General features: G+C 44.8%; 1 protein-coding gene across 3 annotated transcripts in view; it reads left to right on the forward strand.

Moving 5' to 3' along the window:
• The window catches only part of rps7 (ribosomal protein S7), a 439,982-nt gene extending 413,577 nt beyond the window's left edge, over nt 1-26,405 (forward strand). The window contains exons 1-7 of one of the 3 annotated variants that reach the window (XM_070884947.1): nt 15,125-15,149; nt 16,119-16,205; nt 16,531-16,602; nt 19,137-19,280; nt 19,372-19,436; nt 22,979-23,129; nt 26,290-26,405. In XM_070884947.1, coding sequence (XP_070741048.1) covers nt 16,131-16,205; nt 16,531-16,602; nt 19,137-19,280; nt 19,372-19,436; nt 22,979-23,129; nt 26,290-26,367 — 585 coding nt within the window. In that variant the 5' untranslated portion in view covers nt 15,125-15,149; nt 16,119-16,130 and the 3' untranslated portion in view covers nt 26,368-26,405. Of the gene's footprint in view, nt 1-15,124; nt 15,150-15,186; nt 15,249-16,118; nt 16,206-16,530; nt 16,603-19,136; nt 19,281-19,371; nt 19,437-22,978; nt 23,130-26,289 lie in introns of those variants that run through there. The other 2 variants (XM_070884948.1, XM_070884949.1) reach the window with 2 other exon arrangements.
• Nucleotides 26,406-27,528: the final 1,123 nt, after the last annotated feature.

Consider the following 27,528-nt stretch of genomic DNA (forward strand, 5'->3'; position numbering starts at 1 on the left):
GGCGATGTGTCGTTGTTAATCACACTTATTTAACGTAAACATGGTTGCCTGGAGTTTCCGCATGATATCAGCGCAATCTGGGGAGAAATTAATGACATTTATCCACAACTACTTTACGTTGGTTCAAAGTCCATTTTCCTCAGAAAGACTTGCATTTATATAGTGCCTTTCATGACTACCAGGCATCTCAAAGCACTTCACGGCCAATGATGCACTTTTGGAATGTAGTCACTATTATAATGTGGGAAATGTGGAAGCCAATTTGCGCACAGCAAGCTAACTCCCCTGCTCTTCTTCCAAATAGTGCCACAGGATCTTTTATGTCCACCTGTGAAAGCAGACGGGGCCTCGTTTTGACGTATCATCCGAAAAGGCACCTCCAACAGGGCAGCACTCCCTTAACTCTGCACTGGAGCGTCAGCCTGGATTTTTAAAAAATGTGCTCAAGTCCCTGGAGTGGGGCTTGAACCCACAAACTTCTGACTGAGAGGCAAGTGTGCTGCCCACTGAGCCACGGTTTACACGGCTAACCCAAAGCAGTCCCTGCCTACACAGGTGGGAAAGGTGAGTTTCCACCGATTACACCCATTCGGTGTTGTTCATCGAATCATCCATCATCATAAGCAGTCGCTCGAAATTAAGGAAGACTTACTTCCTCTCTAAAAGTGAGTTCTCAGGTGACAGTACAGTCCAACACAAGAATTACAGTTTCTGAAGGAAAGGATGGGTGGGGAGTCTGGTCTGCCGCATGCTCCTTCCACTGTCTGCGTTCGTTTTCTGCATGCTCTCGGCGACGAGACTCGAGGTACTCAGCACCCTCCCGGATACTCTTCCTCCACTTAGGGTGGTCCTTGGCCAGGGATTCCCAGGTGTCGGTGGGGATGTTGCACTTTATCAAGGAGGCTTTGAGGGTGTCCTTGTAACGTTTCCTGCAGGATCTTGCAGAGACATCGTTTGTGGTATTTCTCCAGGGATTTGAGGTGTCCATTGTATATGGTCCATGTCTCTGAGCCATACAGGAGACCCAATCCATAGAATCATAGAATGGTTACTGCATGGAAGAAAGCCATTCGGCCCGTCGAGCCCTTGGCGACTCTAAGCTAGTCCCACTTCCCTGCCCTTTCCCCGTAGCCCTGCAATTTTTTCTCCTTCAGATACTTATCCAACTCCGCTTTGAAAGATAAAATTGAGTCTACCTCCACCACCCTTTCAGGCAGTGCATTCCAGATCTTAACCATTAGCTCTGTAAAAATGTTTTTTCTTTCGTCGCCTTTGATTCTTTTGCTATCACATTGGCCTCAAATACTCGGGCACACAGGCACCTGTGGTCACATTAATTCAGCGTTAATGACCTGTACATGCAGTGACCAGCAGTCAACTGGAGATGGAGCTCACTGTGTCTACTGGCACGTTTGAGGCTTTCTGCGACTGGTGGGCACCAGAGGGACTGGATTGCTTCACCAACCCCGGCAATAGAATTTTAATTTAACTTGTTAAGTTTCCTTTTCAATTGTTTTTGTTAAGTTACAGCTTTATAGGTTATGTTACTTTAAAAAGGTGAACTTTAATTAGGCAATTGCCAGCAGCGAGAAGAGTCCCCGAAGCCCCACCCTGTTGACTCTTTTAATTGCACTGGTTGATGGCAATTGCTTTCACCAATTAAGAGGTAGCATATGCCCCCCCCCTTCTTAAAGGGGCTGATCCTGTTGTGTTTCTTCTGCTGACTCTTCTTCATGCCGGAAATTGCTGATTAAAAGTCAAGCATGTGCCCCCTTTTTAAAGGGGCACAATAAATAAAGACTGTAAATAAACAAAAATGTTAAAGGAACCTTAACAAATCAAATTAAAATTCTATTACCGGTTGTGATGAAGTTATTACTAGTTCAGTTCCTACCGCTTTATATCCATTGCTCTTCTGACGCCCTCTGCCACTTTAACAAATTCTCGTTTTTCGGCTAGAGCAATTTCCTTTTCACTAATACGAAAGCAAAATAGTGCGGATGCTGGAATCTGAAATAAAAACAGAAAAATGCTGGAAATTTCAGTGGGTCAGGCAGCATCTGTGGAGAGAAAAACAGAGTTAACGTTTCAGTTTGATGGCCCTACGTCAGAACTGGTGAATGTTCGAAAAGAACAGATTCTTCAGGAGCACTGAAAGGGGGAGGGGAAGAAGGAACAAAAGGGAAGGTCTGCGATAGGGTGGAAGGCAGGAGTGATTAGAGAGACAAAAGGGATGATGGGCCGACTTGAAATGGTAATGGCAGAAGTTAGAAAAATGTTAGGCTAGATACCTAGGGCAGGAATGATAACTCAACATTCCTGGTTACAGGGTTTTCAGACGGGATAGAGTGGGGGGGGGGGGGGGAAAGGAGGGGGTCGCAGTATTGATTAAAGAAACAATTACAGCTGTGAGGAGGAATGATATGTTAGAAGGGTCATCAAATTAAGCCATATAGGTTGAACTAAAGAATAAAAACTGCTGGGAGTGGCCCTCAAACAGTCAAAGGGAGATAGAAGAACAATTATGTAGGTATATTTCTGAGAAGTGCAAAAGCTATAGGGCAGCAATAGTAGGTGATTTCATCTATCCTAATATTAACTGGGATAAAATTAGTGTGAAAGGTATAGAGAGTGCAGAATTCCTAAAATGCATTCAGGAGAAGCTTTTTAGCCGGTAGATAGCAAGCCCAACAAGGGAGGGGGCGGTTCTGGACTTAGTTTTCGGGCATGAAGCTGGGCAGGTGAAAGGGGTATCAGAGAGCATTTTGGTCGTAGTGATCATAATTCAGTTAGCTGCAGCGTAGTTATGGAAAAGGACAAAGATTAAAGTTCTCAATTGGGAAATAAACAATTTTATTAAACTGAGCCAAAGTGGATTGGAAACTTGAAGATAAATCAGTGTTAGAGCAGTGGGAGGCATTCAAGGAGGAGATTGTGAGGGTGCAGAGCAAGTAAGTTCCCTTAAAGAAAAAGGGTGGGACTAACAAATCTAGAGCCCACTGGATGTCAAGGGACATAGAGGGTAGGGTAAAGAAAAAAAGGGAGGTTTTGGATTCTGGGGAGGTCCCAGCAGATTGGAAAACTGTAAGTATAATGCCCCTATTTAAAAAAGTAGGCAGACAAAAAGCAGGAAACTATAGACCAGTTAGCCTAACATCTGTGGTTGGGAAAATGTTGGAGCCATTATTAAAGAAGCAGTAACAGGACATTTGGAAAAGCAAAATTCGGTCAGGCAGAGTCAGCATGGATTTATGAAGGGGAAGTCATGTTTGACAAATTTGCTGAAGTTCTTTGACGATGTAACGAACAGGGTGGATAAAGGGGAACCAGTGGATGTGGCGTTTTTGGACTTCCAGAAGGCATTTGACAAGGTGCCACATAAAAGGTTACTGCACAAGATAAAAGTTCACGGAGTTGGGGGTAATATATTAGCATAGATAGAGGATTGGCTAACTAACAGAAAACAGAGAGTTGGGATAAATGGTTCATTCTCTGGTTGGCAACCAGTAACTAGTGGGGTGCCGCAGGGATCAGTGCTGGGACCCCAACTATTTACAATCTATATTAATGACTTGGAAGAAGGGACTGAGTATAATGTAGCCAAGTTTGCTGATGATACAAAGATGGGAGGAAAGGCAATGTGTGAGGAGGACACAAAAAATCTGCAAAAGGACATAGACAGGCTAAGTGAGTGGACAAAAATTTGGCAGATGGAGTATAATGTTGGAAAGTGTGAGGTCATGCACTTTGGTAGAAAAAAAATCAAAGAGCAAGTTATTAATTAAATGGGGAAAGATTGCAAAGTGCCACAGTACAGCGGGATCTGGAGGTACTTGTGCATGAAACAAAAGGATAGTATGCAGGTACACCAAGTGATCAGGAAGGCCAATGGTATCTTGGCCTTTATTGCAAAGGGGATGGCGTATAAAAGCAGGGAAGTCTTACTACAGCTATATAAGGTATTGGTGAGGCCACACCTGGAATATTGCGTGCAGTTTTGGTTTTCATATTTACGAAAGAATATACTTGCTTTGGAGGCAGTTCAGAGAAGGTTCACTAGGTTGATTCCGGGGATGAGGGGGTTGATTTATGAGGAAAGGTTGAGTAGGTTGGGCCTCTACTCATTGGAATTCAGAAGAATGAGAGGTGATCTTATCAAAATGTATAAGATTATGAGGGGGCTTGATAAGGTGGATGCAGAGAGGATGTTTCCACTGATGGGGGAGACTAGAACTAGAGGGCATGATCTTAGAATAAGGGGCCGCCCATTTAAAACAGAGATGAGGAGAAATTTCTTCTCTCAGAGGGTTGTAAATCTGTGAAATTTGCTGCCTCAGAGAGCTATGGAAGCTGGGACATTGAATAAATTTAAGACAGAAATAGACAGTTTCTTAAACAATAAGGGGATAAGGGGTTATGGGGAGCGGGCAGGGAAGTGGAGCTGAGTCCATGATCAGATCAGCCATGATCTTATTGAATGGCGGAGTAGGCTCGAGGGGCCGTATGGCCTACTCCTGTTCCTATTTCTTATGTTCTTATGACAGATACCGAGGGCTCAACACTGAAAAAATCCGAGAGGAGTATGGAAAGTGCAGGGGTGGAATTAAAAAGTAAATTAGGAAAGCAAAGAGGGAGCATGAAACATTTTGGGCAAATAAAATCAAGGAAAGCCCAAAGATGTTTTATTAATACATTAAGAGCAAGAGGATAACTAAAGAAAGAGTAGGGCCTATTAGAGACCATAAAGATAATCCGTGTGTGGAGGCAGAAGATGTGGGTATGGTTCTTAATTAATACTTTGCGTCTGTTTTCACAAAAGAGAAGGGCAAGGCAGACGTTGCAATCAGGAAGGAGGAGTGCGAAATATATGAAATAAACATCTTTAGAGAGGGTGAGATTGGGGAGGTTTAGCATTTTTGAAAGTGGATAAATCCCCAGGTCCGGCTGAAATGCCTCCCAGGCTGTTAAGGAAAGCAAGAGAGGAAATAACAGAGACTCTTACCATCATTTTCCAATCCTCTCTGGCTACAGATGTGATGTCAGAGGACTGGAGGACTGCTAATGTTGTACTGTTATTTGAAAACGATGAAAGAATATAAAAACATAAGAACTAAGAGCAGAAGTAGGCCATGCGGCCCCTCGAGCCTGCTCCGCCATTTAATATGATCATGGCTGATCCGATCATGGACTCAGGTCCACTTCCTTGCCAGTTCCCAATAACCCCTCAATCCCTTATTGGTTAAGAAAGGGATAGACCGACTAATTACAGGCCAGTCAGCCTAACCTCGATGGTGGGAAACTTATTGGAAAAAATTCTGAGGGTCAAGATAAATCTTCATTTAGAAAGACACGGATTAATCAAGGACAGTCAGCATAGATTTGTTAAGGGAAGGTTATGTCTGACTAACTTGATTAAATTTTTTGAGGAGGTAACGAGGAGGTTTGTGTGTTTGAAGTAGTCTATATGAATTTTAGCAAAGCTTTTGATAAGGTCCCACATGGCAAACTGGTCATGAAGATAAAAGACCATGGAATCCAAGGCAAAGTGGCATGTTAGATGCAAAATTGGCTCAGCAGCAGGAAGCAAAGGTTGATGGTTGATGAGTGTTTTTGTGACTAGAAGGCTGTTTCCAGTGGGGTTGCGCAGGGCTCAGTACTAGGCCCCTTGCTTTTTGTGGTATATATCAATGATTTAGACTTGATTGTAGGAGGTATGATTAAAACGTTTGCAGATACAAGAATTGGCTGTGTGGTTGATAATGAAGACTGCAGGAAGATATCAATGAACTGGTCAGGTGGGCAGAACAGTGGCAAATGGTATACAATCCCGAGAAGTGTGAGGTAATGCATTTGGGGAGGGCTAACAAAGCAAGGGAATACACAATAAATGGTTGGACACTGAGAAGTGCATCGGAACAAAGAGATCTTGGAATGCATGTCCACAGATCCCTGAAGGTAGCAGGCCAGGTAGATAAGGTAGTTAAGAAGGCATACGGAATACTTGCCTTTATTTGCTGAGGCACAGAATACAAGAGTAGGGAGGTTATGCTTGAACTGTATAAAACACTAGTTAGCCATTAGCTAGAGTACTGCGTGCAGTTCTGGTCACCATATTATAGGCAAATCTCCTGGGAGGACAGATGCACCGTCAGTGTTTGTGATCAGGCCAACATTCCCAGCATCGAAGCACTGACCATACTCGACCAGCTCCGTTGGGCAGGCCACATTGTTCGCATGCCTGACACAAGACTCCCAAAGCAAGTGCTCTATTCGGAACTCCAACATGGCAAGCGAGAACCAGGTGGGCAGAGGAAACATTTCAAGGACACCCTCAAAGCCTCCTTGACAAAATGCAACATCCCCACCGACACCTGAGCGTCCCTGGCCAGAGACTGCCATAAGTAGAGGAAGAGCATCCAGGAGGGTGCTGAGCACCTCGAGTCTCGTCGCCGAAAGCAAGCAGAAAGCAAGCGCAGGCAGCAGAAGGAGCGTGTGGCAAACCAGGCTCCCCACCCACCCTTTCCTTCAACGACTGCCTGTGCCACCTGTGACAGAGACTGTAATTCCCATATCGGACTGTTCAGTCACCTAAGAACTCACTTTTATAGTGGAAGCAAGTCTTCCTCGATTTCAAGGGACTGCTATGAAGATGATTACAGGAAAGATGTGATTGCAATAAGGAGGGAACAGAGGAGATTTACGAGGATGTTGCTTGGAATGTAAAATTTTAGCTATGAGGAAAGATTAGATAGGTTGGGATTGTTTTCTTTGGAACAGAAGAGGCTGAGGGGGGACCTTATTCAGGTATATAAGATTATGAAGGGCCTAAATAGGTTAGATAGGAAGGACCTATTTGCCTTAGCAGAGAGGTCAACAACCAAGGGGCATAGATTTAAAGTAATTGGTAGGAGGTTGAGAGGGGATTTGAGGGGAAATGTGTTCATCCAGAGGGTGGTGGGGGTCTGGAACTCACTGCCTGAAAGGGTGTTAGAGGCAGAAACCGTCACCACATTAAAAAAGTATCTGGATATACACTTGAAGTGTCATAACTGATGTGTTCACAATAAAGGATGAAACTGAGTACTGTGTACAATGAGCAATTGCAACCTTAGCTCCTTTAATAAGATTCCAGAGTGCAGGTACCTCGTGGGTGACCTGCTTATATACCGTGCGATGCTGGGATCCCTTGGGACTCCCAACAGGTAGGCCCTCTGGTGGTAGTGTAATACAGGTTGCAAGGGGTTAAATACATAACAGTAACTTACAAGGCTATGGACCAAGAGCTGGAAAGTGGGATTAGGCTGGATAGCTCTTTGTCAGCTGACATGGACACGATGGGCCGAAATGTAAATTTCTATGATTCTATGATTCTATGAAGAGACATTTTTATATGCAGCAAGTTGTTATCATCTGGAATGCACTACCTGAAAGAGTGGTGGAAGCAGAAATGATAGTAACTTTCGAAAGGGAATTGGATATATAAAGAAAGACTTGGATTTATATCGCGCCTTTCACGACCACCGTACGTGAAAGCACTTTACAGCCAAGGAGGTACTTTTGGAGTGTAATCACTGTTGTAATGTAGGAAAATATATAGAAGAAAAGAAAAAAATTTCAGCCCATGGGGAAAGAGCAGTGGAGTGAGTCTAATTGGATAGCTCTCTCAAAGAGCTGGCAAGGGCACGATGGGCCGAATTACCTCCTCCTGTGCTTTATGATTCTCCTGGGCGCCTGCTCCATTTTGCCAGTTTTTCATGTTTCTCAATCTACTTCCTATCCCCTTTTAACTCTTCTCACACTTTCAGTGTCTTGTATATGTCTTTTATTACTTTGATTTCTTTCATTATGCCTCCTTTTGTTCTCCACATAGATCACTTCCGCCTTTTAACCATTTTTTAATCCCTAATTTAACACTTCACAAGTCATTCTATGTATTTTATTGTGTTTTTAGTCATTGTGTATTTATTTTTTCCTTTCCCTTTATTCATTTTTAAACACTATTCATCTGTAATTTCTTTCAGTTCTGAGGAAGGGTTTGTTATGTGTGCAACACCATGTAACCAGCATTTCTACCGCCACCAGAGGGTGCATCTGTTGGAGTCCCAAGGGATCCCAGCATCCCTTGGGAGCACTGTATATAAGCAGGTCTCCCATGCTGTGCCAGCACTCTGGAGTCAGAATAAAGAGACTAAGATCACACTTAACTCAAGTTTACAGTACTCAGTCACACTGATTTATTCGAGACATAACAACTGCCGACGAGATAACGAACCATCATGTAAAAATGCAGAGAACTGTTGGTATCCTGGAGAAATTCTCAGAAGGTGACGATTGGGAAGTCTTCGTGGAGTGACTCGACCAATATTTTGTGGTCAACGAAGGGAATGTGAACGCTGCCAAACGAAGGGCGATCCTCCTCACCGTCTGCAGGGCAACAACTTACGGCCTCATGAAGAATCTTCTTGCTCCGGTGAAACCAACAACCAAATCGTGTGAAGAACTGTGTATGCTGGTCCGGGAGCACCTAAATCCGAAGGAGAGCGTTCTGATGGCAAGGTATCGATTTTACACATGTCAACGGTCTGAAGGCCAGGAAGTGGCAAGGTACGTCAGCGAACTACATTGCGAATTCGATGGTTCCTGGAGCAAATGCTAAGAGACTTTTTCGTGCTTGGCATTGGCCATGAGGTTATCCTTTGCAAAATATTGACTGTTGAAACACCGAACCTGAGCAAAGCCATAACGATAGCCCAGGCATTTATGTACACCAGCGATAACACCAAACAAATTCCGCAGCATAAAGATGCTTCGGCAAGCACTATACACAAAGTAACGTTGTTTTCAGGTAGGAATGCATATGGAAGAACGTACACGCCCACAGCTGCACGACCTCAGATGACTCGGAGTCCACCATCAAGCGTGAATGCGAGGCAATTGACACCTTGTTGGTGCTGCGGAAGTGATCATTGAGCTCATCAATGCCGCTTCAAACACTATGCGTACAAAGACTGTGAAACAATGGGACACCTCCAGCGAATGTGCAGACGAGCTGAAAATCCTGCAAACCACCACATTGCAGAGGAGGATCGATCCATGGCGGATCAAACTGAACTAGAGGCTCAAACCGAGGAGGCAGAAGTGTACGGGGTACACACCTTCACCACGAAATGTCCACCGATCATGTTAAAAGTTGAGCTGAACGGAATTCCAGTATCTATGGAATTGGACAAGGGTGCGAGTCAGTCTATCATGAGCAAAAAGGCCTTCGAGAGGCTGTGGTGCAACAAGGCACAAAAGCCCAAGCTGAGCCCTATTCATACCAAGCTGAGAACTTACATTAAAGAGCTGATCCCTGTAATTGGCAGCGCAGCAGTAAAAGTCTCCTACGGTGGAGCGGTGCATGATCTACCACTATGGATTATACCAGGAGATGATCCCATACTGTTCGGCAGAAGCTGGCTGGGAAAATCCGCTGGAACTGGGATGACATCCGAGCGCTTTCGTCTGTCGACGACGCCTCATGTGCCCAGGTTTTGAGCAAGTTCCCGTAGTTGTTTGAGCCAGGCATCAGAAATTTCTCTGGGGCGAAGGTGTAGATCCACTTGGTTCCTGGTACACGACCCATCCACCACAAGGCATGTGCGGTGTCATAAATGATGTGAGAGAAAGTGGAGATCGAGCTGGACAGGCTGCAACGAGAGGGCATCATCGCACCGGTTGAGTTCAACGAGTGGGCCAATCCAATTGTTCTGGTTCTCAAGGGTGATGACAAGGTCAGAGTTTGTGGGGACTATAAAGTAACGATTAACCGTTTTTCGCTGCAGGACCAGTACCCGCTACCCAAGGCAGACGACCTATTTGCGACGCTGGCAGGAGGGAAGATGTTCACCAAGTTGAACCTGATGCAGGAGCTGACAGAATCTTTGAAAGGCCTCACCTGCATCAACACGCACAAAGGTCTGTTCATCTATGTTTGGGATTCGATTGGCCGCGGCTATTTTCAAAGGAACATGGAGAGTCTGCTAAAGTCAGTTCCGTGCACCGTGGTTTTCCAGGACGACATATTGATCACAGGTCGGGACACCATCGAACACTTGCAGAACCTGGAAGAGGTTCTAAATCGGCTAGATCGTGTGGGGCTCAAGTTGAAACACTCGAAGTGTGTTTTTCTGGCACCAGAGGTCGAGTTCTTAGGGAGAAGAATTGCAGCAGACGGCATCAGACCCACCGATGCCAAGATGGAGGCCATCAAGAACGCGCCGAGCCCACAGAACGTGACGGAGCTGCGGTCGTTCCTGGAACTCCTCAATTAATTTGGTAATTTCCTACCTGGGTTAAGCATCTTGCTAGAACCTCTACACATATTGCTATGCAAGGGAGATGACTGGTTATGGGGGAAATCACAAGAGACTGCTTTTGAGAAAGCCAGAAATCTGTTATGTTCCAACAAACTGCTTGTTCTGTATGACCCATGTAAACGTTTAGTGATAGCTTGCGATGCGTCTTCGTACGGGGTCGGGTGTGTGTTACAACAAGCAAACGAATCGGGAACATTGCAACGCTTATGCGTCCAGGAGTTTGTCCAAGGCCGAATGGGCCTACAGCATGATTGAAAAAGCTCTGGCATACGTTTGCGGGGTGAAAAAAATGCACCAGTATCTGTTTGGGCTTAAGTTCGAGTTAGAAACTGACCATAAGCCGCTCATATCGCTATTCTCAGAGAGCAAAGGTATCAATATCAATGCCTCTGTTCGCATCCAAAGATGGGCGCTCATGCTGTCTGCATATAACTATGTAATTCGCCATAGGCCAGGCACAGAGAACTGCGCTGATGCTCTCAATCGGCTACCGTTGCCCACTACCAGGGTGGAAATGGCACAGCCTGCAGGTTTGCTCTTGGTGATGGATGCATTTGAAAATGAAAAGTCACCCGTTACGGCCCGCCAGATCAGGACCTGGACCAGCCAGGATCCTTTACTATCCCTTGTAAAAAACTGTGTCTTCCATGGGAGCTGGTCCAGCATCCCAGCGGAGTTGCATGAAGAGATTAAGCTGTTCCGGCGGCGCAAAGATGAAATGTCCATACAGGCGGACTGTCTTTTGTGAGGTAATCGCGTGGTTTTGCCTAAGAAAGGCAGGGAAGCGTTTATACGCGACCTACACAGTACCCACCCAGGCATAGCAATGTTGAAAGATACAGCCGGATCCCACGTGTGGTGGCCCAGCATCAACTCAGATTTGGAGTCTTGCCAATGCAACACTTGCTCTCAACTGAGCAATGCACTCAGGAAGGCACCGCTAAGTTTGTGGTCATGGCCCTCCAAACCATGGTCTAGGATCCACGTTGACTTTGCTGGCCCGTTTCTAGGCAAAATGTTCTTGGTTGTTCTGGATGCTTATTCAAAATGGATTGTGTTATATATGTAAACCTGTAAATACCTTGTTTAACCACCAGAGGGCTCATCCCCTGGAGTCCCAAGGGATCGTACAATCCCTTGGGAACACTTGTACTTAAGGAGGCCTCACAGGCTGGAGAGGCACTCTGGAGACCTGCAATAAAAGACTAAGGTCACACTTTACTTTGAGCTCACAGTATCTGGTCAGACTCTTTATTCATACACTACCGATTGAGTGTGTAATAATGTCTGTAAGCACGTCCACTGCCACCATCGAAAACCTACGAGCCATGTTTGCCATGCAAGGCCTGCCTGATGTCCTTGTCAACGACAATGGGCCGTGCTTCACCAGCGCTGAATTGAAAGAATTCATGACTCGCAATGGGATCAAGCACGTCACATCTGCCCCGTTCAAGCCTGCATCCAATGGCCAGGCAGAACAGGCAGTCCAAACCATCAAGCAAAGCTTGAAACGCGTGTCGAAAGGCTCTCTGCGGACCCGCCTGTCCCGAATCCTGCTCAGTTACCGCACAAGACCCCACTCGCTCACCGGGGTTCCCCCTGCCGAACTGCTCATTAAAAAGGCACTCAAAACAAGGCTCTCTCTAGTCCACCCTGATCTCCGTGATCATGTCGAGGGCAGGCGGCATCAACAAAGCATGTACCGTGATCGTGCAAATTTGTCACGTGATATTGAAGTCAATGACCCTGTGTACGTACTCAACTATGGACATGGTCCCAAATGGCTTGCTAGCACTGTTGTAGCCAAAGAAGGGAGTAGGGTGTTTGAGGTCAAACTTGCAAATAGACTAACTTGCAGAAAGCCAAACCAAACTGCGATTCACAGACAGCCACGAGCAACCTGAAGAGGACACCACCAACTTCGACCCTCCGATATACACACGTAGCAACCGACATCATTGTTGACCACGAAGCTGAACTCATCATCCCCAGCAGCCCAGCAAGGCCAACTGCGCAGCAGCCCAGCGAAGGCCCAACCAACTCACCTGCACCTGTGTTTGTACCGAGACGATCGACTAGGGAGCGGAAAGCCCCAGATCATCTCACCCTGTAAAGAAGTGTACTATTGACTTTGCAGGGGAGTGATGTTATGTATGCAACACCATGGGCCCAAGTTTCGGCCTCAGTTGCTCCTGATTTTTTGGAGCAACTGGTGTAGAACGGAGTATCTTAGAAATTCAAATTCTCGGCATTTAGTTTGCTCCAATTCTAGTCAGTTAGAACAGTTTCACCTTGGAACAGAATTTTTTTTTCAAAAGGGGGCGTGTCCGGCCACTTATGCCTGTTTTCAAAGTTTCGGCAGTGAAAACTTACTCCAAACTAACTTAGAATGGAGTAAGTGAAGATTTTTGTACTTTCGAAAAAACCTTGTCTACACTTTAGAAAATAAGGCGTAGGTTACAAATCAGGCGTAGGGAATGGGGGGGTGGGGGGTTTAAAGGGAAGTTTACAAACATTAAACACTTCAGTTTTACAAATAAAGAGCCATCATCAATAATAAATGATAAATACATCAATAAATCAACCAATAAATCAATCAAAAAAAATTAATAAAAAATAAAAACATTAAAAAAAATCAATAAATAAAACATTTTCTACTTACTGACTGCAGCACCGGGAGAGCTCCAACAGCGTGCTGGGACGGTCCCCCCAGTATGTCTCTGTCAGTGTCTCTATCTCTCTGTCTGTCAGTGTCTGTGTTTCTGACAGCGAGGGGAGGGGGAGAAGGGGGGTGGGGGGGGGGGAGAGGGGGAGGAGAGAGGATGTAGGGAGGGAGGGAGAGAGGATGAAGGGAAGGAGAGAGGAGGGCGGGAGAGAGGAGGGAGGGAAGGAGAGAGGAGAGGGAGGGAGGGAGAGGGGAGAGGGGGGGGGAGGGAGAGAAGGAGGCTGAACGGCCGGGCCTAAGACCTCAGGTTAGATTTACAGGTAGTTGGCGTTGGCGTCGGGTCTCGGGGGTGGGGGAGGGGGGAAGAGAGAGTATCGGAGATTCGGGGGGGGGAGAGAGTCGCGGAGGTCCGCGGGGGGGAGAGAGAGAGTCGCGGGGGGGGGGGGGGGAGAGTCGCGGAGGTCCGCGGGGGGGGGAAGAGAGTCACAGAGGTCCGGGGGGGAGAGAGAGTCGCGGAGGTCTGGGGGGGGGGGGGGGGAAGATCGCAGAGGTCCGCGGGGGGGGGTTATTGAGTCGCAGAGGTCCGGGGGGGGGGGAGAGAGAGTCACAGAGGTCAGGTCGCCGGGGGGGGGGCCGCGGGAGTCGAGTCGGGTCGGGAGGAAGCAGGAGCTGGGCGTGGGAGGAGCCTTATTCACGCAGCCCCAGTGAGGCCATTCGGCCAGGGCTAGGGGCTGCGTGCTTCAGACCCCTCCCACACAGTTTTGGGCGCCTGGAGCTACTGCACATGCGTGCCCACTGTAGCGCGCATGTGCAGAGGTCCCGGCACTGTTTTCGGCGCAGGGACCTGGCTCCGCCCTCAACAGCTCGTGCTGCGATGCGCCCGGCTGCAGAAGACCTGCAGGGAGCCGGAGAATCTGGAAGTTTTTTTTAGGCGCACTTTCTGGCGCGAAAAACGGGCGTCCAGGAAAGGGCTGCGCCGTTTTAGGCGCGTCCCGAAACTTGGGCCCTATGTAACCAGCGTTTCTACCGCCACCAGAGGGTGTATCTGTTGGAGTCCCAAGGGATCCCAGCATCTCTTGGGAGCACTGTATATAGGCCTCCCATGCTGTGCCAGCACTCTGGAGTCAGAATAAAGAGACTAAGGTCACACTTACTCAAGTCTACAGTACTCAGTCACACTGCTTTATTCGAGACATAACAGGATTTATACCTGAAACATCAACATGTTTTCTTGACAGAGACTGCCTAACATGCTAAGTGTTTCTCGTGTTTTCACTTTTTGTTTTGTGTTCTCCCCACTGAATTTGCTATGTCACTATGTCACTATGTCATAAGCCCACAGTTGTGCATCCTTTTGAGCAGTCAGCTTTTGGCCACTGTCAGATTTCTTCACAGTGTGAGCTGCGGCTCACTAGCTTCTGAGCCAGAAGGTTGTGGGTTCAAGTCCCTCTCCAGGAACTTGAGCACATAAATCTAGGTTGAGGGAGTGCTGAGTTTCCCACATTACAACAGTGACTACACTCCAAAAGTACTTAATTGGCTGTAAAGTGCTTTGAGATGTCCGGTGGTCATGAAAGGCGCTATATAAATGCAAGTCTTTTTCTTAAAGCCCATGGTCAGCTTTTTGCCACATTTGCACTTTCAGCATCTTTTGGACATCCTGCATGCGAAGGATGGTCACCACTTGAGCGAGGTACTGAAACATTGCAGGAGCAGGCGTCAACGGCTTTGGAGAGAAATGTTGTAGGAAGGGGAATATAAACAAACAAAAGCAAAATACTGTGGATTCTGGAAATCTGAAATAAATAAAACACAAAATGCTGGAAAGATTCTGCTGATCTGTGGAGAGAGAGAAACAGAGTTAAATGTTTCTATTAGCGTAGAGTTGTGTTTATTTTCCATATTGAAATGCTGTGTGTGCAGCGTGTCAATGCTAGGAGCACTTTCACCCTGCCCATCACAGTGAGTGGCCTGGTCTGGCCAAGCCCAGGCCGCGGCGCCCGGTCACTATGGCAACAGGAACCCGCGCGCCGACTACCGGCAGCCCCCGCCCCGGAAAACCCAGCTTTCTATTAAAGCCAAGTCTCGCGATAGTTCGCCCTCTTCCTCGGCCGCTGTTCGCTCAGGTTGGTGCCCGGCCCTCGGGGGCTGCCGCCGTTTCTCTTAAATGTCGGGCTAAATCCGCTCGATATCGACGGGCAAGCGCCGGAGAACGGGTAGTGGGGGTGAGATGGCTCAGATTGGAGTGCTGGTGCGGCCGGATGGCGGCTGTGAGGGCCAGGATCGGGGGTTTTTAAATGTCAGGAGGGGGCGGTCTGAGACTGCGCGAGTGGCCGGCCAGTCGGAATGTGGGCCATGCGTCTCAGTGTCCCCGGGCCCCGTGCCGTTCCATTCCGTCCCCGGGCCCCTCCATTCCGGCCCCGGGCCGTTCCATTCCGTCCCCCGGGCTGTTCCATTCCGTCTCCGAGCCCCGCGCTGTTCCATTCCGTCTCCGGGCCCCGCGCTGTTCCATTCCGGGCCCCGCGCTGTTCTATTCCGTCTCCGGGCCCCGCGCTGTTCCATTCCGTCCCCCGGGCCCCGCGCTGGTCCATTCTGCCCCCGGGCCCACACTTCCATTTTGCATGGGCTGCAGTCGCACTTGTCGGGGGACAGTTGTGTTGTGTTTAAACCCTTCTTCAAGCCAGTAACAATGCCACGTTCAACCCCAGATCGGTACAATTCCAATCCTCACCTCCTGCGGGTTTAATTCTCTTCCTCGTCTCTTTCCCCACCCCTCCCGTTGGCGGCCATGCCTTCAGTTACCTAGTCCCCAAGCTCTGGAATTCCCTCCCTGAATATATCTCCTGTAAGACGTTCCTTAAAACCCACCTCTTCGACCAAGCTTTTGCCCTGTCAAAATAGCTCCTTATGGGGCTAGGTGTCAAATATTGTCAGATAACGCTCCTGTGAAGTGTCTTGGGATGTTTTACTATGTTAAAGGTGCTATATATATTCAAGTTTTTAAAAAGTTGTGTTCTGCTCTATTGCACTGGCTGACATCTGCGTGTCTCTTACTGCAGGCGATGTGTGGCTGATTGTAGTTTTCTCTTCCTCAGCAGATTTAGGCCATGTTTAGCACCAGCGCCAAAATTGTGAAGCCGAATGGCGAAAAGCCGGACGAATTCGAGTCTGGCATTTCCCAGGTAAGTCAGTACCGATTGCTAGATCTCTACCTGAAAGACTTTTAACGAATAGTAATACGACACCTATTTAATTGAGAGCTTAGCTCCACCTTGTGTCGAGCCAATGGTCATATAATAAAATGTGAGTTTACAGTATTCACAAACTTGGATCACCATCTGAAAAGGACTGTCTAGTATTTGCTAACTTGTCAGTAGTCTGTCAAATGGTGGTCTTTCAGTCTGGAAGCCTGTGTGGTTATAATTGCTCTTATAGAACTACATGGGATAGTTGGCTGCTAACCAAATATTGCAAATGTCTGAAATACTGCTTCAATTTGTATTGTAGGCTCTTCTGGAGCTAGAAATGAACTCTGACCTGAAGGCTCAGTTACGGGAGCTGAACATTACAGCTGCTAAGGTGGGTTTACTACAATGTTGCCAACTTGACATCTGTCCTTTGTGCTGGGAGAGAGGAATAAAATGCTTTAATATAATTCAAGTTCTTGGCAGTTCATGTACAAGAAGTTCATAGAATCATGGAATGATTACAGCACAGAAGGCGGCCATTCAGCCCATCAAGCTCATGCTGGCTCCAAGAGCACTTCAGCTAGTGCCACTCCCTCGCCCTTTTCCCGTAGCCCCGAAAAATGTTTTCCTTCAGGTATTTATCTAATTCCCTTTTGAATGCCACGATTGAATCTGCCTCCACCACCCTTTCAGGTAGTGAATTCTAGATCCTAACCACTCGCTGTGTATAAAAAAAAAGTTTTTTCTCGTGTTGCCTTTGGTTCTTTTGCCAATTGCATTAAATGAGTCCTCTGGTTCGCGACTGTTTTGTTAATGGGAACAGTTTCTGTTTACTCTGTCTAGACCACTCATGATTTTGAATATCTCAATCAAATCTCCTCTCAACCTTCTCTGCCCTGAGGAGAATAACTCCAGCTTCTCTAGTCTATCCATGTAACTGAGACCTTTTTAAAATCCAGAGCCATAGATGGCCATTCAGCCCATTATGTCTATACCAAATTTAAAACTAATCCCATGGCCCTGTATTTTTTTTTAAAAAAGATCCACTAGTCTAAATTGTTGGCAAATATTCTTGCCACTGACTCACCAGCCAGAGGAAATGGTCTTTTATTCAGTCTTATTAAAACCCTTCATAATTTGGCAAAAAAAAAACTTGCATTAAAGTTGTTAACCATCTGAGTAAAGAGTGTTGATGTAACCATTCTTTTCTCTTCCCTGACATCCTGGTAAATCTATGCTCTGGCTTTGTTATCCTTTCTATAATGGGGTGCTGAAAACTGCACATGGCTTAACCAGTGTTTTGTATGATTGGGCTTAGGTTTAATTTGGAGCCTGTTAGCCTTGGGCTTCTGTATTTCATGTTAAAAGTAAATTAGCAAGACTTAATGCAGAGATTATCATGATAGTGAGGAAGGCCTGTTCAAATTGTCTTGTTGGTAACTTGAAGATTGTAATTGTGTTTAAAATGTAATAGTTGGATTGAATTTGTTCTTGTGGTCACTTACTGGTTTGCAGCTGCTGTATTTTGTTCCCTCTTATTCTGAAGATATCACTCCCTCCTGAGGGTATGGCTGCCCTCTTGTGCATCTCCCAAATAGCCATTATTTGTGTGGGGCTGCAGTGAGTGCTAGCTGATCAACTGGAAGTCATCACGGTTGATCTATATTTTAGATAATTTTCTTGGGTCAGGTTCATTTCGTTATTCCAGATGGGGTCTTGCTCACCAAAAGTGAGCTCACTGCGGGAAATTTCACTACTGATGCTGTTGGAATTTTTGTGACTAATATTTTAATGGCATAATACTGTTATTGAAACAGTGAGATGAACTAATGTGTAAAGGGCAGACCTCTCAACCAGGAAGTTTTCTTGTGGCAAGCTTTCCCCTCTGGGGCTTCAGTCTTTGGTGCTGGGGTGTTCAAGCTCATGTCAGATATTCAGGTGCATTGTGGGAGCCCTCCCCCCTCTGGAACAGTTTCCAAAATGTCACCTGAGAAATAGATCAGAAACTAAGAGGTTGAGGCAACATCATTCCCATTTCTACTGCATCAAATTTTGAGAACTGCCACCTGAGATATTGTTCAGCTGTGGCATATTGGATTGTTCGACCAAAACGAGAGCATGAAATGCTGTTCAAATGGGATTCTGACTTCTCCAAACTATTTCAGCATCAAACTGATTGCTGCACTGATTAGTACAGAAATTCTTTCCTGCAAACATCTTGGTTTGTATGCTGTTCATAATATGTTCGTTATTTCTTGTTTGATGGACCGACCAGTGGATATTGCCAGTTAATCAGTTTGGCTGTCTTCGTTGAATCCTCTAGTGGTTTCTGCTGATATCTTGATTGTTATTTTTTTAGTTTTTAAAATATATTTGCTCACCAGCTAGAATCTGGGTAGTGAGCTTCTAAATTTGATTTGAATCTGATTCTTCAAATAGAACAGCCTGCTGGGTATGCGGCTTTGTAATTAGCTTTTTTTTTACTTACTTCATGTCGCGTGGAAGTGTAGCTCTTTTGCACAATGGATTTCCATAGTATTGGATATTTTTTTTTTATTCCCAGTAAGTAGACTGGTAAACACGGAGTCTTTGGACTATTGCTGAGTAGATATATTATTTTGGGTATGTCAAATTTGGTTAATGCTCCTGTGAAGCACCTTGGGATGTTTTAGTATATTTATATAAAGGCAAGTTGTTGTATATTGTGTTGAATTGAAAGCATTTTGTAATGTGGCAATATAAAGTTCTAGTTAGATTCCTTTTTTTTAAAAAAAAAAGACCTACACTGTCCTTGGGGGAAACATTTTGGTATCTATGATCTTCTGCTTTGGGGGTGCAGTCACCTATTTTTAGATTTCACTACATTCAGTTTTTAAATTTTATGAGTAGATTTAATTTTTTTAATGGCTGGCTTTTTTTTAATAGGAAATTGAAGTCGGCAGTGGCAGAAAAGCAATCATCATCTTTGTGCCAGTACCCCAACTGAAGTCTTTTCAGAAGATCCAAGTGCGACTTGTGCGAGAGCTCGAAAAGAAATTTAGTGGCAAACACGTTGTCTTCATTGCGCAGGTGCAATCAAATTTTGAACTTGTGGTGAAACTTGTTTTGTGATGTCCTGTATGAACTTATTAAAATTGACACGCGTTCTATTTTTATATAGAGGAGAATTTTGCCAAAACCAACTAGAAAAAGCAGAAACAAGAACAAGCAGAAGCGCCCCAGGAGGCAAGTGCTTTTTTTCTAATTGTTTGTACATCTGATGCAATTGTATTGCACCAATTGTTGTTGGTTGGCACAAATGTTAGTGTCATATCGATGGTTGCTGTTTATAAGAAAAACTGAGCAGACCACATGCAGTATTTGTTTCCCAGAAAATGTGGTACAGAGGCTATACTGGGATATGTTTGATTAGGACGTTGACTTTCTAGGGCTGCTGGTCTCACGGAACAGCCAGGAACGGGTGCATGGATATGACTTCACACTTTATACCTCACACTTGTTTTTATTTGTTACTAAATAGTGTTTTTAGTGAGATTTGGTTTTGAGTGTTTGTATAAAAGTTTAAAATTTAGTTTACAAGCCATAATTTGGCTTGTCGAGAAATGTGCAGGGCTATGGAGAATTAGCAGGTGAGTGGGACTAACTGGGTAGCTCGTTCAGAGTTGGCACAGTCACGTTGGGCTGAAGGACCTCCTGTGCTCTGAGTCTATAAGTTTGCAACTCATTGTGCGAGGCCCCTTGGGGAAGAGTGACTATAATATGGTCGAATTCTACATTAGGATGGAGAAGGAAACAGTTAATTCAGAGACCATGGTCCAGAACTTAAAGAAGGGTAACTTTGAAGGGACGAGGCATGAATTGACTAGGATAGATTGGCGAGTGATACTTAAGGGGTTGACAGTGGATGGGCAATGGCAGACATTTAGAGACCGCATGGATGAACTACAACAATTGTGCATCCCTGTCTGGTGTAAAAATAAAAAAAAGAAGGTGGCTCAACTGTGGCTATCAAGGGAAATCCAGGATAGTATTAAAGCCAAGGAAGTGGCATACAAATTGGCCAGAAATAGCAGCGAAGCCAGGGACTGGGAGAAATTTAGAACTCTGCAGAGGAGGACAAAGGGTTTGATTAGGGCAGGGAAAATAGAGTACGAGAGGAAGCTTGCAGGGAACATTAAAATGGACTGCAAAAGCTTCTATAGATATGTAAAGAGAAAAAGGTTAGTAAAGACAAACGAAGGTCCCCTGCAGTCAGAATCAGGGGAAGTCATAATGGGGAACATAGAAATGGCAGAACAATTGAACAAGTACTTTGGTTCGGTATTCACTAAGGAGGACACAAACAACCTTCCGGATATAAGAGGGTCTAGTAAGAAGGAGGAACTGAGGGAAATCCTTATTTGTTGGGGAAATTGATGGGATTGAAGGCCGATAAATCCCCAGGGCCTAATGGTCTGCATCCCAGAGTACTTAAGGAGGTGGCCTTGGAAATAGCGGATGCATTGACAGTCATTTTCCAAAATTCCATAGACTCTGGGTCAGTTCCTATGGCGTGGAGGGTAGCCAGTGTAACCCCACTTTTTAAAAAAGGAGGGAGAGAGAAAACTGAATTATAGGCCTGACATCGGTAGTGGGTAAAATGATGAAATCAATTATTAAGGATATCATAGCAGCACATTTGGAAAGAGGTGACATGATAGGTCTAAGTCAGCATGGATTTGTGAAAGGGAAATCATGCTTGACAAATCTTCTGGAATTTTTTGAGGATGTTTCCAGTAGAGTGGACAAGGGAGAAACAGTTGATGTGGTGTATTTGGACTTTCAGAAGGCTTTTGACAAGGTCCCACACAAGAGATTAATGTGCAAAGTTAAAGCACATGGGATTGGGGGTAGTGTGCTGATGTGGATTGGGAACTGGTTGGCAGACAGGAAGCAAAGAGTAGGAGTAAATGGGGACTTTTCAGAATGGCAGGCAGTGACTAGTGGGGTACCGCAAGGTTCTGTGCTGGGGTCCCAGCTGTTTACACTGTACATTAATGATTTAGATGAGGGGATTAAATGTAGTATCTCCAAATTTGCGGATGACATTAAGTTGGATGGCAGTGTGAGCTGCGAGGAGGATGCTATGAGGCTGCAGAGTGACTTGGATAGGTTAGGTGAATGGGCAAATGCATGGCAGATGAAGTATAATGTGGATAAATGTGAGGTTATCCACTTTGGTGGTAAAAACAGAGAGACAGACTATTATCTGAATGGTGACAGATTAGGAAAAGGGGAGGTGCAACAAGACCTGGTTGTCATGGTACATCAGTCATTGAAGGTTGGCATGCAGGCACAGCAGGCGGTTAAGAAAGCAAATGGCATGTTGGCCTTCATAGCGAGGGGATTTGAGTACAGGGGCAGTGAGGTATTACTACAGTTGTACAGGGCCTTGGTGATGCCACACCTGGAATATTGTGTACAGTTTTGGCCTCCTAACTTGAGGAAGGACATTCTTGCTATTGAGGGAAGGTTCACCAGACTGATTCCCGGGATGGCGGGACTGACATATCAAGAAAGACTGGATCAACTGGGCTTGTATTCACTGGAGTTCAGAAGAATGAGAGGGGATCTCATAGAAACGTTTAAAATTCTGACGGGTTTAGACAGGTTAGATGCAGGAAGAATGTTCCCAATGTTGGGGAAGTCCAGAACCAGAGGTCACAGTCTAAGGATAAGGGGTAAGCCATTTAGGACCGAGATGAGGAGAAACTTCTTCACCCAGAGAGTGGTGAACCTGGGGAATTCTCTACCACAGGAAGTTGTTGAGGCCAATTCATAATATATTCAAAAAGGAGTTAGATGTAGTCCTTGCTACTAGGGGGATCAAGGGGTATGGCAAGAAAGCAGGAATAGGGTACTGAAGTTGCATGTTCAGCCATGAACTCATTGAATGGCGGTGCAGGCTCGAAGGAGCGAATGGCCTACTCTTGCACCTATTTTCTATGTTAAGACAAACAACTAGGTCAGAAGTTGTTTAATGAGTTTCATTGTAGCTGTGGGGAAAGAATGACTTGGAGAAATTGTATTGGGAGTATAAAGGTTTCCTGCAATATGTATGCTATAGAAAATGATCCATGCAAGGGTCATTACCAGACATGTTGTCACAGTTGAAGTTAAGTTGTTTGAATTGAAGTATTCTTTACAAACATTTTCAATTGATAATACTGAGGACCAACTCTTGTATTGGCTTTAGTACTATATTAAGTATCCTAGACATTCTGGCTGAAGCAGTGATTTTCAAACTTTGTGTGGGATGTCTTGCAAGTATTGATCCTCCTAAGGATCCCCAATTCAAAATTCTGTGTCAACTATCCATAGGAAAACATTTGGAGAAGCTCTTAATTACCCTGTAGCAACATTGTTGAGCTGATAAAATTCAGGAATTTGAGACTGGAATCTGATGAGCTTGCACACCCTTTCGGGTCTAGAACTTAGTATAGATTCTTACAGGTTTAAACTATTATGTCAATGGAACTACAGCTACATCACAGCACTTTGGTGCAAGTTACCCCCAAGAGCAAACAGCAGAGAGATTTAAGGTACACGACGGTATTAGTCATAGGTTAGTTCTTCAGTATACTGCTCTGATAACTTGATAATGCAATTTTAACATATTTTAAGTTTGCTCAATGCTAACTTAGTCAGTTTTCCAGGAATGCAGATTTAAACTTATTTTTTTCCTTTGATTTAAACTTGTTTTTAAACATACAATTTTTCATTTTCAGCCGTACATTGACTGCAGTGCATGATGCCATTCTTGAAGATCTGGTTTTCCCTAGTGAAATTGTGGGCAAGAGAATTCGTGTGAAACTGGATGGTACAAGGCTCATCAAAGTCCATTTGGACAAGGCACAACAGAACAACGTAGAGCACAAAGTGAGTTTCCTATAAACCCAATGCACCCAGTTCTGAGAGATTTGTACAGTTCCTCACTCTTCATTATTTATGAAGAACACTCTTAATGTGTTGACATGACTCCCAGGGATCTCTTGTTTTAATTTATAGTTAGAATAGGAAATCCTTTTTTGTTTATACTATTATTGAAACCCATGCCTATTGTCACTTGATGTTTAAATTGGGAATGTTCTTGTGTGGATATCCAGCGAGGTTGCTTTCTCTCTGACTCACCCATGTTCTATACATGTGTGGGAGCACTGGATACAATGATGCATAGTCCTTTTCCACATTAGGAACTCACTTTATTTCCAGCTATTTGACTGCATCTTCTATGTTCCTATAACCAAAGATTTGGTTCTGTGCAGAATGTATCTTTTTCTTTTCGTTAAAATCAAATCTATGTACTTTGAAAATACTAGTTTGCGGTACACCTGACTTTCTGGCATTAAACAGTTGATGACTTTAATATTGTGCATAGAATTCCAGACCAGGATTACAGAAAGTCTTTGGGAGTGGATCATAGGTTACTGTGGATTGTCCACTGCATAGATCACTTTTCCTGCCATTGGTCACTCCTTTGATGTTAATGTTAAATTTGCAATATGATAATTCAATAGAATTATCTATTGCCTCTTTTTTTACGTTACTTCTAACCATTGCTGTAATGTAATTAATTTTGGGGTAAATTGTCCAAGTTTTTTTTTTAAAAAGTGGAGTATTTATAAGGAGTGTTTTGGGGAAACTGCAAATGAGCAGAACTGTGGTGGTTTTACACATCTAAAGATTTAACTTAGAAGCAGTTACTTTTGAAGGGGTGAGTTTTATATTGTATAAGAAATAGGAGATGGAGTAGGGCATTTGGCCCTTCAAGCCTGCTCCACCATTCAATAAGATCATGGCTGATCTACCTCAACTCGACCTTCCTGCACTATCCCCATATCCCTTAATTTCCTTACTTAGTGTTGAATATTAACGATTGAGCATCCACATCTCTCCGGGGTAGAGAATTCCAAAGATTCAAAACCCTTGAAGAAATTTCTCATCGGTCCTAAATGGCCGTCCACTTATTCTGAGACTGACCGAGTTCCAGGGGAAACATCCTCCCAGCATCTATCCAGTCAAGCCCTGTAAGAATTTTACGTTTCAATGAGATCATCTCTCATTCTTCCAAACTCTAGGAAATATAGGCCTCGTCTACTCAATCTCTCTTCAATAGGACAGTCCCCTCATCCCGGGGATCAGTCTGGTGAGCCTTTGTTGCACTCCCAAAGGCAAGTATATCCTTCCTTTGAAAAGGAGACCAAAACTGTACAACGTACTCCAGGTATGGTCTCATCAAGGCCCTGTATAATTGTAATGATGCTTTACTCTTGTACTCCAAACCCTTTTGTAATAAAGGTTAACATACCATTTATTTTCTTAATTTCTGCATGTTAATTTTCTGTGATTTGTGTAAAAGGACACCCAGATCCCTCAGGATACCAACATTTCCCAGTCGCTCGCCAGTTTAAAAAAAATATTCTGCTACCAAAGTGGATAAATTCGCACTTCTCCACATTTTGTTCCATCTGGCCTGTTCTTGCCCATTCAGTCAACCTGTCTATAGCCTCTGTGTCCTCACAGCTTACTTTTCCACCTAACTTTGTAACGTCATTAAACTTGGATACATCATAGATTGTAAATAGCTGAGGCCCAAGCACTGATCCTTGTGGTACCACACTAGTTACAGACTGCCAACCTGAAAATGATCTGTTTATTCCTATTGTTTTCTGTCTGTTAACCAATCCTTAATCCATGCAAATATATTACCCCAGTCCCATGAGCCCATATTTTGTAGAATGACCTCTTGTTAGGCACCTTTTATCGCATGCTTTTTGAAAATTCAAATGCACTAATCTAACCTATTAATTACAACCTTAAAAAAAACTCCCAACAGATTTGTCAAATACTTTCCCTTTTTATAAATCTGGTTTGACTTTGCCCAATCATATGATTTTTTTTTAAGTGCCCTGTTAGTACATCCCTAATAATTTCTAGCATTTTCCTTACTACTGATGGCCTGTATTCTCTCTCCCTCCTCTTGAACAGCAGGGTTATGTTTGCCACCTTACAATCCACAGGACTGTTCTGGAATCCAGAGAATCCTGGAAGATTAAAATGAATGTGTCTGTTATCTCTATCGGCACCTCTTTCAAAACCCTAGTATGTAGGTCATCAGGTCCATGGGATTTGTTAGCCCCATTAATATCTCCGGTACTATTTCATTACTAATACTAATTTCTTTTAAGTTCCTCATTCTTGGTAGGTCCTTTGTTTCCCATTATTGAAACCAGAGATCTTTTGACCTAATTCCAAAAACAACCAAGTGGGATGAATCTCAGCCCGGGACAGGTCAGCCTGAAGTGCAGAAATACCTCCTATTTAAGCTCCAATTCAAGCTACTGACTCTTGTTTACCCAGTGCGAAGTGTGCACTCGCCTGTAAGGGCACACTCTGCTGGTTGGCAGAGCCAAGGCTTTGGGCCGAGTGTGTGAAGATATGTTACTGCATGTTGACCTCCCAGGTTTCCAGAAAAGATCACTGGTACATATCTCATTGCCAGAGCTGCAATGTCCATTCGGGCTTTTAGGGTTATTTGGAGTGGGAAGCATCCTAACTCCAGTGGTGGGTCTACCCATCTAGGTGCTATTAAGTTAGGTGGTTTGGTTAGTCATTGGCAAAATACCGTGGACATAGCTGCCTCAGAAATTTGATAACCAAGTGTGCTTTGGAGGGGTAACTTGGTTCTGAACTGTTCCATTACCTTTATCTCTGAGACCACCTATTGTGGTTCTCTCCTCTTTCTCCCCCCCCCAATCTTCTACCCAGACAAAGAATGATAGCCACCAGTTGGTAGTTGGCCAACTAACTGTGTTTAAGCCCTCACTAGATGCTAAGTTACCTCGCTCTTAGTTCCCTAAAATGCTTACCTTCAGTACAAACTTAGTTATGTTAACAGTTTGGGGTGCAATACTGCTGTCATTGTGTACAAGGAACATGAAGGAAAATTTCTGATAATTTCTTCCAGAACTGAACTCTTGTAAATTGTTTCAAATCTTGTTGATTTTTGGTATCTGAACATTTTTTACCTCCCCCACAGGTGGAAACATTTTCTGCTGTCTACAAGAAGCTAACTGGCAAAGATGTTGTATATGAATTCCCAGAGTTCCAACTGTAAATTCTGCAGAATGGCTTAAATAAATTTTTTTTTGGTCATCTGTCTTGTGCATTTTTTTTTAAGATTGCAAGATGGTTGCTCTTCATTCATTGAATCTGGGTAGGACAAGCCGCCTTGTTTTTGTTCCCCAGCGGGGCGCTAAATGCTATTTCTGGATGTGAAACGGAGAGTCCAGGATTTAGTGCCCGGCTGCAAGTTTTGGCAATGGTTTTGCACCGATGCAAAAACTTACAGCCTCGCCCTCCCTTTTGACCGTGATTATGACTTCAATCGTTGTGCAAGGCTGCGCGAGCGCCCCTGACTGAACTTTCATCCCTAACACCTCACTTAACAAACACCCCAGGAAATGGCTGAAATATAGCAGGCGGTCCCAGGCTGCAGCAGATGCTTTTGGCGGCATATTTAAAGGGACGCTGGAGGATCTTGTATAGTGGTTGTCAGTGACTGCCACGGTTGAGTGCAGAATGCTGCGTGAGGCTAGAGTTTAAAACGGCACTTTTATGTGCCAAGACACTTTGCTTACAAGGGTCAGTGAGAGATTTTAGTGGGGGTGGCACTAGATAGCCAGCGAATCATGCTGGTTGCTATGGGTAGGCGGCTTCAAGCCGGGTTCTTGGCTATGTTGGGTCAAGGAATCGAAGAGGTCGCATACATACGGGGAGGAGGCATTACCAACCATGAGTTTACAGGGAACATCGCTCATACCTCCACGTCTCTGATGCGCAGTGCATTAGACGGTTGTGCTTCTGAAAAGAAGTAATTTTATCATGCTCTTTTATCATGCCTACCAGTACTAAAAGGACTGTGCTGCCTGTCGAGGTGAATGTGACTGGGGCTAGACTTCTATGCCACTAGCTCCTTCCAAGCAGCAGCAGGGGACATAAGCAGCATCTCAGCACACTGCACATTGCTGCATTTGCCAGGTTACAAGGTTATGCATGCAGAATGGACTTCATAAAATTCCTGATGAGCAGGGGCAGCCAGAATGAGAGGGCTCTCGGGTTTGGACGATTTGCAGGCTGCCCCAAGGTTCAAGGTACCATTGACAGCACCCACGTCGCCTTGTGAGCACCATTACACAATGCAGAGATAATCAGAAACCAAAAGCGATACCACTCCCTAAAGGTACAGCTGGTCTGCAACCATACTTGGTGCATCCTC

Source organism: Pristiophorus japonicus, chromosome 7 (assembly GCF_044704955.1).
Source record: "Pristiophorus japonicus isolate sPriJap1 chromosome 7, sPriJap1.hap1, whole genome shotgun sequence".
In the NCBI taxonomy this organism is placed as follows: domain Eukaryota; kingdom Metazoa; phylum Chordata; class Chondrichthyes; family Pristiophoridae; genus Pristiophorus; species Pristiophorus japonicus.